The 12,823-nt window shown below is 40.4% G+C and overlaps 1 protein-coding gene across 2 annotated transcripts in view; it reads left to right on the top strand.

Moving 5' to 3' along the window:
• Nucleotides 1-12,823, top strand: part of cps1 (carbamoyl-phosphate synthase 1, mitochondrial) — a 41,254-nt gene that overhangs the window by 14,754 nt on the left and 13,677 nt on the right. For both annotated transcript variants that reach the window (XM_035604401.2, XM_035604403.2), the window contains exons 22-29: nt 922-1,063; nt 1,571-1,636; nt 1,900-1,963; nt 2,425-2,606; nt 5,565-5,759; nt 7,919-7,986; nt 10,445-10,520; nt 12,437-12,514. In XM_035604401.2, the coding sequence (XP_035460294.1) occupies nt 922-1,063; nt 1,571-1,636; nt 1,900-1,963; nt 2,425-2,606; nt 5,565-5,759; nt 7,919-7,986; nt 10,445-10,520; nt 12,437-12,514 (871 nt within the window). The remainder of the gene's footprint in view (nt 1-921; nt 1,064-1,570; nt 1,637-1,899; nt 1,964-2,424; nt 2,607-5,564; nt 5,760-7,918; nt 7,987-10,444; nt 10,521-12,436; nt 12,515-12,823) is intronic.

The following is a 12,823-nucleotide window of genomic DNA, read 5'->3' as shown; positions in this document are numbered from 1 at the left end:
TGACCGATTATGATGTCTCTGTCAGTCCTCACTCTGTCTCTGTGATATGCTCCAGAACTCGTCTTTACATCCACTCAAACATTAAAGTCCTTTAATTTATCTAAGGTTAGACTTGGATATTATTGACGTACAATTCCCCCGCTTTTAAAATCCTCCCTTCTTCTCTCTCACTGTGCTCTTGCGCTTATCTCAGGCTGTAGTAAACTCCCCTCTCCCACCATGTCCTGTCAGCCCTATTGGGCAGTTAGATAGAAGACCAAGCAACAAGGTGTAAATGTAATCATTATTGACTGTACTGCACTGCACAGTCAAGTGCATGAAAGTACCGGTCTAAAATTATTTGAAGTGATGTAGGAAACATAGTCATGTTTTTATTGATTTTTTTTCAACCCCTCTTCCAGTTCAAAATTGCCTCTTGATACAAAAACATATTTATGCTTCAATTCTTCTGTTAAAGCTCACAGCTTGTGTTAAAGTTTTATCGAACAAAATGGATTTTAAATGGTACGTTTCCCAACCTGATACTCGGGCACCTCTGCGCCTTGTTTGCCAATGTGTTATTGATCGCTGTGAGCTGGGCTGCTCCCTGCAGTCCACACCGCTGGGTGGGTAAGCCAGTCATGACCTACTTTGATTGACCCTCTTAGTCCAGTGGACTTGAACATATCACAACATCCTTTTTCTCCACACAACATGACTGATTCCAGTCAAACATGTTTTGCATTTAACCTTTAAGATAAAGAGACTGGCTGATATGTGGTGACAGAATGACTTTAACTTTTAAGTGCACGTCACTGAAAACTTGGTAAAAATTGAACATTTTGTAAGTTTAAAAAAAAACAAAAAACAGTAACAATTGCAAACATTGGAAGAAGCATGTTTGTAATGTCGTTGCCATTACTGTTTTGTCCTTTCCTGTAGCGTCACTGTACCCAAAGACCTTCTGCTGCAGGCAAAGCAGGACGGCTTCTCCGACCGGCAGGTTGGACAGATCCTTGGCTCCAGTGAAAGAGCAGCCAGGGAGCTGAGGCACGCTCATGGAATCAGACCTTGGGTCAAACAGGTGAGCGTCACTGGGCTTTTCTTTCTTGGAGCTTTCGGTCAGATAGACATATTTTCATTGATTAACCTAAACTATATTGTTGCCTAAAAACTATTTAAAAACATGTTTCGGAGCATTCGATTTCTTTTGTATGAAAGTGCGAAGCTATGTCAGCGATGGAAGGCTTTTAAGTAGCGGCGGCTGTGGCTCAGGAGGAAGAGCACGTTGCCCCCTAACAAGAAGGACGGTGGTTTTGATTTACGGCTCCTCCAGTTGTACGTACATTTGTTGCTCCAGGGATGTGTGAGTGACAAGTGCCAGATATAGAGGAACTGTGTGACTGTGTGTATGTGTGTGTGAATGGGTGAATGTTTACTGCAGTGTAAAGCACTTTGAGACAAATCATTTTGCCAATTCTGGGTTTCAGTCTTTTTCTTTGGTTGCGTTTACGATTTAATTAAAAGTTATAAAGGCTAAATACAGTAACTCCTGGGTCTGATCCCTATTTTCTCTGATCCCTCCTCTCAGATTGACACCCTGGCAGCGGAGTACCCAGCTATGACCAACTACCTGTATTGTACCTATCATGGTCAGGTATGTGGTTCCTGCTTACAGAGAAAAATACTCCCGTTATAGAGCCATTGTGATGCATTTATGCACGTTATGTAGCCCATCCAATCACTAAAAATACATTTGGTATGAAAACCATTTCAACGTTTTGATTTGCAATATGAACAAAAATCTGATTACTATTAGTACTATTTGTAAGTGCTCTTTCTTTGCCGTGTTAAAGAATTATTGATCTCCAGAAGAATGCATTATAAACAACAGTTTTGTTACTTTATCCATTTCATCAGGAGCACGATCTGGACTTTAAAGACCAGGGAATTATGGTTCTTGGTTGTGGGCCCTACCACATTGGTGAGTCCAACAATAAGCTTTTACATATTTTTCATGCTGTTTAAATCATTTTAACATGTTTTTAAGAACAGGCCTTTAAATTTTATGATTTAAACATGTGAAATTGCCTAGAATGTTGTATTTTTTAAATATATTATCAATTAAAACAATTAAACGTATTGTTTAAAGAAATTATTTGATGCACGCGATTTGATTCCACTTTGCTGTCCCAACTGTAAAGTTTACAATTTGCTTGGTTGACTGGCTGTATAAGTTTGACTAGTCTTGTTGGCAAGGATTGTTTATCAGCCCTAATCCAGTAGTTTTGTCCAGAAGCGATTGGGTTTAAACCCCTAAAACTCCAACTATGAAAATTAAGTTAATAATTCAGTATTGCATGGAAAGCAAATGCATTGTTTTCCTACATGTCACAGTGATGTAATTCCAAAGTGCTCAAATTAATCAGTGGTCTGATCCACCAGGGAGCAGTGTTGAGTTTGACTGGTGTGCAGTGTCCAGCATCAGAGCCCTGAGAAAGATGGGAAAGAGGACGGTGGTGGTGAACCACAACCCCGAGACAGTCAGCACTGACTTTGACGAATGTGACCGCCTTTATTTTGAAGAGCTGACCCTGGAACGCGTCTTGGACATCAACGAGCAAGAGGTCAGGACACACACGCAAAGATGTTTTATTCGACAAAAGTTCAAAGAAGTTATTCAAACTTAGAATTTCCTCTTACCTTTTTATCATTAAGAAGAACATGCGTTGGTCGATGATAGAATTATTCAACTCTCTAGTGAAACTCCGGGCTACAACTGTTAACGACACCTTCTTGTATAGTGTGCATGGTATACTCACCCATCTATGCCAGGGTTGAATCAATGTTAATAATTACTTATATATTCATGTGTATTGTTTTGAAAATATGTGAAATATTCCATTGGAATCAATTTCAGGCCCTCCATAGGCAGAGCAGTATTGATCATTTTCATAATGCATACATAATCAAACAAATACATCATGTCAACCAGGTCAGAGGTGGAAAACGCAGTGCAATATAAATAAAAGATAATATCTACTCAATATTACAGGCAGGTAGATTTATTGCACTCTGTGACTGGTGCACTTGCATACACATAATGGCCTAATAATTTCTCCGACTTAACCTTTCAGGTTTTTTTTAATGTACAGCTCAAGATTATTTCTTTATTAAAAAAATGTAGAAAATGAAACATTAGCCTGCTTGAATATTATTATGGAGTTTCTACACAGAACTGTGCTAGGAAAATCCCCCCAAACATTATCTGCTCAGAATTGCATGGGTGAAACATAACCAACAATATCCAGAATACGGCTGCTGATTTGTATTTCTAACCTCAAACATAAACTCAGGAAACGGCAAAGCATGTAGCCTTTTCTGCCTCATCCCTCAGGAAAGTTTTGTCCATTAAAAGCAGCCAAACAAAGCCTAACCTATCTCTCTTTCTCTCTGTCAAATAAAAACTGATAAAACTCTGAATTTGTCCTAATGGGGACATATATTATGCAGCAATATAGGCTCATCTAAGATTTAAGAGCTTAGGTTTCTGTAATTACAGGTGAGAGGATTTTTTTCTTCTGGACTTTCATTCTTTAATGATCTCTGTGTTATACTCCTAGTCTATCGGGTTGTGCTGGTTACATTTATTTATTTTTTTAAAGGGGGGGCAAATATATTTTTAGGTGGTCATTTTACATCACTGTGAAGCTTTTGGGTCATTTTATGAGGGTAAAGTTTTGAGGGTAGAGTTTAAAAAAAAAAAAGAAAGTTGGTTTTATTTACAGAAAAGAAAATGTCTTTTTAAAATATAATTATTTTTGCAGTTAGGTCATAGATCTGAGGCATATCATCTGTTATTGTTCTAGTATTGTGGAGAAAACAACAGTTAATACTGCTCATCAAGAATTATAAGTCAAAAGTCAAATTTCTAATCAACTATAGGGCTCATTGTTTAGAGTTTAGTTAAACTTGATATCAGGACACCATGATTGTCCATAAACTGAACCATAAAACACGTGATTTCACACATAACCAGATTTAATATGTCTTAGACCCAGCTTACTGTCCAGTCTTACTTCCAGTGTGCTGTGTGGGGAGACAAAGTAAAACCTTAAGGTTACAAAACATGCTCAAGGGCACGAATACTGACTATTTCCCTGATGTTTTTCTCTGTACAACTTACGTTTGCTGGCATCTGTGTATTTATGTTTCACTATGGCTCTGCCTTCCAAAGTCCATTGAGTTTCCCTTGCAGAGAAATTGTAATCCAGTTAAAGTTGCGATGGCATCAGAGATTGATTAAGTGTTTGTTTGTTCCTGGAGATGACGTGGCCATCAATCCCTCTGTCAGAGCTACAGTCCCCTCTTTCTTTGAATGTGTGTCTGTGTGATAAATATGGCATTAGAGCATGGAGATAAAGCCTGGACAGGAACAGGAGAGCAGGCCCATGAATAATGAAGAGATGCAACCTGGCATTGCCATGGAAACAGCATCCCCCTGGATCAGCTAGACAGGAAAAAGGGGGCTGCATTCTGTTATTAAAAGGAGCACTTGTTTTCTTATTATCTTTCTCTCTCGCACGCACACACACACACACACACACACACGGGCGAACAGTGCTTTTAAAAAAGTATTCAGACCTTCATTTGTTCCCTTGTTGTTTTTGTAAAAAAATGATTAATTAATTCTTTATACTCATCAATCTTTCACTCTTTCTGTCACACCTACCTACGTATTCAGACCCTTTGCACTGGCAATTGAAATTTCGCTCAGGTTCCTCCCATTCCTCTTGATCATCGTTAACTAGTTTCCACACCTTGATTTAACTCCGCCTGTGGGAAATTCAAGTGATTGGAAATGATTTGGAGACACCCACACGTGACTGTCTGTATTGAGTGGCCCAGTCCAATCCCTGAATTGAACCCAATCGGACGTCTCTGGAGAGACATGAACATGGCTGTCGACCGACAGTCCCCGTCCAGCCTGACAGAGCTTGAGCGGATCTGCGGGGAAGAATGGCAGAAAATCCCCAAATCCAGGTGTGCAAAGCTTGTCGCGTCAAACCCGAGAAGACTGTGTTTTCTGCCGAAGAGCTTCAACTAAGTCCTGAATGAAGGGTCTGAATACGTATGTCAGATTGATATTTCAGGTTTTCTATTTTAATCTGATTTTAATAAATAATCTTAAACTCTGTTTTCACTTTGTCATCACAGGGAGTTGATTGTAGATTCATGAAGAAAAAAAAAAATGTAACGATGATTGGGTCTTCTAAATGCATAGTATACACCATTCCTGTTGATCAGCCTGGGGCTCAACTGAGATCAACTGTTTTTGTCCCATATTTTCACAGTGTGACCAGTGGCCAGAATAACAAGATGTGATCAGTGGCCAGAATAACAAGATGCGGCCTCGGGGGTCAGCTTAGCTGATAGGCCCGTAGCAGGAGGTCCAAGACTTGACAGAGAATCTCCCCTGCTCCTATCCTTTCTTCTTCGTCCTCCTCTTGTTCTTTTATCCTTTCTGCTGTCTCATCTTGTTTTTTTGAAATCTTTTTTTTCCTCTCTTCTCCTCTCCTCTCCAGGGTTGCTCTGGCATCATCGTGTCAGTGGGAGGCCAAATCCCCAACAATCTGGCTGTCCCGTTGCACCTGAATGGGGTGAACATTCTTGGGACGAGCCCCCTGCAGATTGACCGGGCTGAGGAGCGCTCCGTCTTCTCCAGAGTCCTAGATGACCTTGGGGTGGCCCAAGCCCCATGGAGGGCCCTTAGTTCCCTGGTGAGAGGAAACAAATGATGGAGAGCAGCGGCATTAATGCTATGTTCTTAAACATTTCCGGATATGCACTGTGACAGTATGTATAGGGGTTCCGAAAACATGGCATCTAAGTGTTATAAAGCAGGACCCCACCCTTTGCTCTCAGATACAGTTATGTCCCATCCAACCAGCAGGCTAAGTTCAGCTGGTTTGATAAGTCATGTGTTTGTGCAGCAAACCGTGAAGAGACGAGTTCTCTTGTTAACAGTATCTATGTTTCTCTATAAAAAATTAGTTGTAGCTCAGGGTGTCAGGAAAATGCTAGTTAGACAAAGTTTAGGTAAACAACATTCATGACTTTCCCATGTTTACTGTGTTTCTTGTTTTCTAAATTGGATTTCTTATATTGATCTGTTTTGAGTGTCATTATTCCTCACAATTTTTATGAAAAAATGATGTATAAAAAAATGATGTAACAGAAATCATTTTTTTGGAGACATTTTATGCCTTTTGAGGGAAATGTATGGAATTTTCTACCTTCAAACCTTGTTTTCAGTCAAACTTTCTTAAAAATATCAAAAGTACATCAAACAAAATTACAATATGATAATTGCACCAAATCATCTCATTCAGGTGTCCTTGCATCACTTATATCTCAAAGCTGAGTTAATCGGAAAAACAAATCTGGTTTTCACAACACAGACTGAGTTTCCTCATGTATGTATGTGGGTGTGAAACATGCTTCTTTCATTTTAATCAAGCTACACTATATTATTTTAATTCATTAGTTTAATTTGCCCTGGTTTGACTTCTTAACACTTGTGCCGAACCATGTAAAATTATGTTTTCTCCTACAATGTCAAACTGTTCCTTGCAGACAAGCTTTCCTCATCATTTTTACAACTTTCTTCCCCATTTTGGAACTTTACCCTCCTACCTGTCTAGCTCTTGTGTTTGACCCTTTCAACTCGCTCACGGCTAAAACAGAACAAAGCACTGTCCAAAGTACCTCTCTATGTGGATCAGTGAGATGTGTCTGCAGCCGGCACTGGAATATCCTTCTCCCCTAACTGTTGCTCATGTATTCAGTTAACACTGAGGAGCGATTAGCTGGGACACACATGGATAAAGTCCCATGTCTCTCCAGAGTCTACCTACATCTTCTATTTCCCTGGCGATCTTGATGAACAGTTTGTTTTTATCGGGGCTAGAATAACTCGTAGGGAAGAGCCGTAGGGAGAGGCTTCTTGTGTTTGTTTGTTTGTAATTGGTACTCCACCCCTGGCGGGTGAACAGTGTGTAATGATAGAGAGAAAAAGGCTAGTTCTTCAGAGAGACGGAGAAAAGGAAAAGAGCAATGATGATACTGATGATGAGAAGGAGAAGGAGAAGCATTTCTCTCACTGTTAGTCTTCTTTCCACGACTCCCACTCTTGATTTTGCTTTCTTCTAGATGAAAGGGAGACGGACTGAGGCCCCCACTTACTGACTGTTGAAGCACTTATATTCTCCCTTTTACTCCTTTTGATTGGCTCTGTTTTGGCAGATATGGGAGCTTTCTATGATGGAGACTTAAATTGTGTATGGTTGAATTGAGAACAGGTAAAATGGAGCTCATTGTATGAGAGGGTTGTTGCAACCTGGACAAGCGCAAACGCAATTTGATATCAATACTTAATTTTCTGGAGTGGCTCTAATCATACACCTTTCACACATTACATACACTCTTTAAAAATGCATAAATATTCGAATACAACACAAACAGTCCAGTGCCCTCATTTGAAGTGATTCTTTAAACTTTTTTCTGAAATTTTACAGAGGTTGTTGTTTGTTAAAATACCATATCTTCTTTGTTTGCCTTGAAAATGATTTATACCTCAGAGACAGCAAGTGTTTGAGCAGGCACTGTGTTAGTAAAGTTTCACATCTCCTCTACTGCCTGCAGCAGTAAAAGGTGAATGGAGTAACAGCAGTTATTCAAATAGGCTTAATGTTGCTTTTATTTTTTTTAACAGTTTGTGCATAGGGATGTCTAAGATATCAGCTATAGCTATTACCGGGTGATAATACACACAACTTTACATCATGGTGAACACCAAGGCGTTTCAAAGTGTGTCACTGTCGTTACATGACCGGCTTTTTCTCTCTAACATTTGTTATCCTTTGTTCGCCTTTCACAGGAAGATGCCTTTGCATTCGCCAACCAGGTGGGCTATCCCTGTCTACTCCGCCCCTCCTATGTCCTCAGGTGAGTTTTAACAAGTGTCGGTTAATATTAAGTGGGAGACGACACTGTTACGGTGTCAACACCTGATCCATCCCTAACACTGTAGTGCAGTAAACAACATTATGTCAGCAGTTATTTAAACATTGCCAGATGAGGTCAGGATGGGCACTGGATGATCTTTTATGTAACAGATTTCTAATGGAAAATGTATTTTTGTCTTTGCATATTTTCTGTATCTGTGACATTGTTTAGGTGCGTGAAGAATCTTGCTCATTACTTATTAATTCATATGTATAATTTTAGACAAATTTGAAGAATAATGAATCTTGCAATCTTCATCATTAATGTAGTATCTAAGCATACCTTGACCTTATTTTGTGTATTTTGTCTAAAGTAGAATTATAAACTTGAAGGGCAATAATGTAAGTTGAGTGATAATATTAAGCCGTTAAATTATGTTAACAAAAACACGGGACAAGATAGTGTAGTATCTGATAACTGAGGCCAGAGGAGAGAAACAAAAATCAATGGACTTTAATTAGCTAATTCACAGACTTATTGTTTATTAAAATACAATTTTTGTTTTAACGAATAATGAATTTAACTCACCCAAATGCTCCTTCAGTCTTGCAGTGACACTTCTGTCCAGCAGGTGTCATGATGAGACCCTGTTCAAGCACACTGAGGATACACAAATATTTAATGAAGTTTTGTACTAATTTATGATTTCACAGGCTGGCCATGATATTATTTTTAAGGGGAATCTATATTTGTTGAACGTTATGGGAAACTCTGAGCGTTTGGCATTACGTCACATTTAAAACTACCAAATATCAAAGTCATTTAATTCAGCAAGGGGAAATATCCAGGAGAATTCAAGATTTCCACTGGATGTCGATGTAGGAATTTATTAATTTATTCACAACTGTCATTCACAATTTCCTATTCTTCTGACTTCTACTGACTTCTGCTGAATACTGTTCTACTAATACATCCTCTCCGCTCCTCTGTCTAATATATCCCGTCCCCAAAGCCTTTTCACTCTAACCCTTTAACATACTTGGTAATGGGTTTTGAATGTTCTTCGCAGCCTCAGAACATGTGCACAAATTCCCACATTTACACACCAAAGACCCTTCCTTGTCAGATTCATACAGTCATATTTTTCTGATGGTGAAAAAACACACACACACACACACACCCCAAACAAAGTTTAAAGTGTTTAGCCGCCATAAATATATTCATGTAATAACTTTATACATTTTTTTAAAGCCTATGTCACATTTGCATACAAAAGTCACTTATTTCCTTAAGTTAAAATACTTTTTGCTGTGACATGTCAACCCTGCTGGACACTGCTGTACAATGATGTGCACAAGCAGTAAGATGGGTTTTCAAACGATTAGCAAGTAAAATGACTCGCAGGATGTCAGTCCATAGAAAACACAAGTGCTGCAAAAACTGGTGTCGACGAGACGGTGAAATGCTAATGCATTGTAATTCTGAGGACTTTCTGTCTGTGAGAGCGCACGTCTCTGTGGGTGAGCAGTGAATCCAATAAGACTAAAGTAATAAACACAACCATGAAAATAACCATACTCACTTTTATAAAAATCCATCAAGTTTGTCAATTGTGATCCCATTGGTTTATAATTGTCGAAAATATCAAATTCAAAATATATATTTTTCAGTGTGAATTTTCAACATTTATCAACGAAAAAAATATAAAAGATGAACTACAAGAATCACCCCTACAAATCCCTTCTGCTACAGTGGCAGCAGGAGCAGCTGGACTGATTTTTGCCTGCTCATTCACATACACTAGGTAAAAATATAACCTTTACTTTTACTCTTAGTATTTCTCCTGTTATGGGTCTGATGATCTAAATGATTCATTTGAAAATTCCGAGCACAGTGATGCAGGGACTAGATGGCATCCGAGTCAAGGATATGCGTGAATGTAAATGCCTATGAATCTTGTATCGCTGGTGCTCCAATCAAGGTTCAGTATTCATTCTGGGGTTGAACATATGTCTGCCTCTGAGCCATAGACAGCAAAGGAATAAAGCTCTGACCTGAGCCTGTGGCCTCTGTCCTGTTTCTCTGAACCTCTCCTTTTCAAACATGAGACAAAAACAACTGAAACCCCCCCCCCCCCCGCCACCTAAATCTGTTGTTTTTTAATGACAAAGTTCTGAACTTGTTTTCAAGAGCCTGGAGTGCTTTTCGACCTAAATAACTGCTCTCCTCCCTTTCTCTCTCTCCCTCTCTTCTCTCTCGCGCCTTATTTTGACTGTTTCCAGACCTTGTTCCCGATGGTAATAGTGATGCAACGGAGAGATAATGAGTGTTTTGAACAATCATTAGAAGCTTGTATGTTCTCCTGTTTGCTTGCCTCTCTTCCTCTCCCGTGGCCTTCAGTTTTCTCTCCCTCCCTCCCTCTCTCACTCTCTCTCTTTCTCTCCCGGCATCTCACCAGTGGCTCTGCAATGAACGTTGTGTACGGCGAAGAGGAGATGAAACGTTTCTTGGAGGAGGCCACGCAGGTGTCCCAGGTGAGATCAGTGTTAACATGCCTGCACATGTGAGAGACACACATTGCCAGAAAACTCCCGTTACAGGTTTCACCTTGGCCCTTTCGTTTTTAGTTTTTTTTCCCCACTGGCTTGAATTATATCGAATCAGCATGTTAGGACAAAGGATGTCTTTCTCTCCATCACACACATACCCACACACACTCTCAGACTCTCTTTTTCATTTAGTGTGCTCCCTCTGCTTTCAATTAACTACTGCTACCAGCTGGCGTGTCTGTTGGCTAGTATTGTGTGCCCAACTCTACCTCACTGAACACAAAGGTGGCTTGGGGGCAGCTGGCCCCTCCAAGGACCTCTACCTGGGGCTAGAAGCGCGCACACACACACACACACACACACACACACACACACACACACACACACACACGCACGCACAGGTCTTACCTTCAGAGAACCAAAACAAGCCTGTTCATAGGAGACTAACAGAGTCAAACCAACCAAATGATAAGGAAATATTCTTGTTTCACATTTAATTCTCAAAACATATGCAAAGAGTGAAATCTGTAGTCATATGAACAGAGACACTTTATTGTTAGCTCCTGAGTTCAGCACATGGCCACTGGGTTAATGACTGACTTTCAGCTTTTACTTGATTGGATTAGCAGGGTAGGAATCATAGAGTATCAAAGACATTTGACAAATCGCCCTTTAAACCTAAATAACTGACGTCCATGACCCCAAAACCTCCCCATAGCCCCCCGCTATCAAAATGCTTGACGTTATGTATTTTTTGGGGGGGATCGAGTGTGTGACTCTGAGCCACAGTTGGATATTTCTGCCCTCTAATTAACCTTCCACAACCCCTTTATTGCACCTTCACTTTCAAGGAAAATCGTGATTGCACATCTCTGGGATGTACGGTGTGATGCCTTAATCATGGAAGGTTTATACAACCATGTGTACCAGAAACATGCATGTCATCCAAGATGCACAGAGTCGCCCCGTGTCCATTAAAAGGTCCTTCGTTTCATCAGCAGGTGTAGCAGGCTCACTCCTTGCTTTACTGATAGATGGGAGACAAGAGACATTGTTTTTGTTTTGTGTTGCTGACCCCCTCCTCACTCAGTCTTGACCTGCTACGGTTGTGAGCGGCCATGTCCTGCAGCTTACCGAGGGACATGCAGATTTGTGGTGTGCAAGATGAGCTCAAGGGGTCAAGATGGAGGTAAGGGTGTTGTTCGAGGTGAGGTCAGATCACGCCCCGGCAACAGTATTGTTATGAATTTGCTTGGACCTGACCAGAATCAATTTTTCTGTATACCCCTGAAATTGAAATGACAATGCGAGAACAATGTGAATGGGACCGCTTGTAGTAATGAAACTACAGGGAATAAACACCTGGATCTGCAGCTCCCCCTCGGCTTTACAAAGTTTTTCAGGGAGCTTAGCTCACTGTCTATGTGCCTTGTCCACAACTTCACTTTTCTGTTTCGCTCTCACTGCTTTCATCATGTCTTTCAGCTGAAACAGTCAGTTGTTTTCAGCAAAAAAAGCTCTTACAAACCCAGAGTGCAGCTCTTGCTCAACACCAAAATGATGGACAGCTACAGCTGGTGAACACAGAGGAGCATTTAGCAGCTACAAAGCCACAGACTTCTTCTGGAGTCTGTAGAGAGCAGAAACCGAGATGGAGTTAATTTTGGACTCGTCCTTTTCAGCTGGCCAGAAGCACGACTCCAAATGAATGAAAATGTTGCTCTGTAAATGCTGGATAAAGCAAATTGTTTGTGTGGACAACAAAGCCAAAATACCAAAAGTCACCAACTTAAAAATGAACAGACTGCACTACAATCACGAATGGCAACAACCTTGTTCAGACTGGGTGATTTCCATTTTTAGTCATCGACAGAATAACCTTCCTGCTGTCTTTCCTATAGGAGCATCCAGTGGTCATCACCAAGTTCATCCGTGGTGCCAGGGAGGTGGAGGTGGATGCCGTGGCCAAGGCTGGCAAGGTGGGACGCGTCCTGTCCAGTTAAACATGCTTTAGTCCATAACGTCATTGTGTTGTCATCATGCGTTTGTGAAGACATCCTGGCAGTGCAGACTCATTGCTTTGCCAATGCAGGCCAACTATACACACGTGCACCAGATGTATTTTGTTCTGCTTGTGATAATGACAAACATCAGAACATAAGTTGCATTCATACTGTGCGTTTTGCACAGTGCAGCAGCCTGCAAAACGCTGTATCCCTCTTTTATCTCTTTAATCCATATTTTTATTTATAACTGTCCGTAGGGGCTGATTGTTCAGCCTTCGCTAA

The sequence above is a fragment of the Scophthalmus maximus genome, chromosome 14, assembly GCF_022379125.1.
Source record: "Scophthalmus maximus strain ysfricsl-2021 chromosome 14, ASM2237912v1, whole genome shotgun sequence".
In the NCBI taxonomy this organism is placed as follows: Eukaryota; Metazoa; Chordata; class Actinopteri; order Pleuronectiformes; family Scophthalmidae; genus Scophthalmus; species Scophthalmus maximus.
Note: the sequence above shows the minus strand (reverse complement) of the source record. Positions and strands in the feature narration are given on the sequence as shown.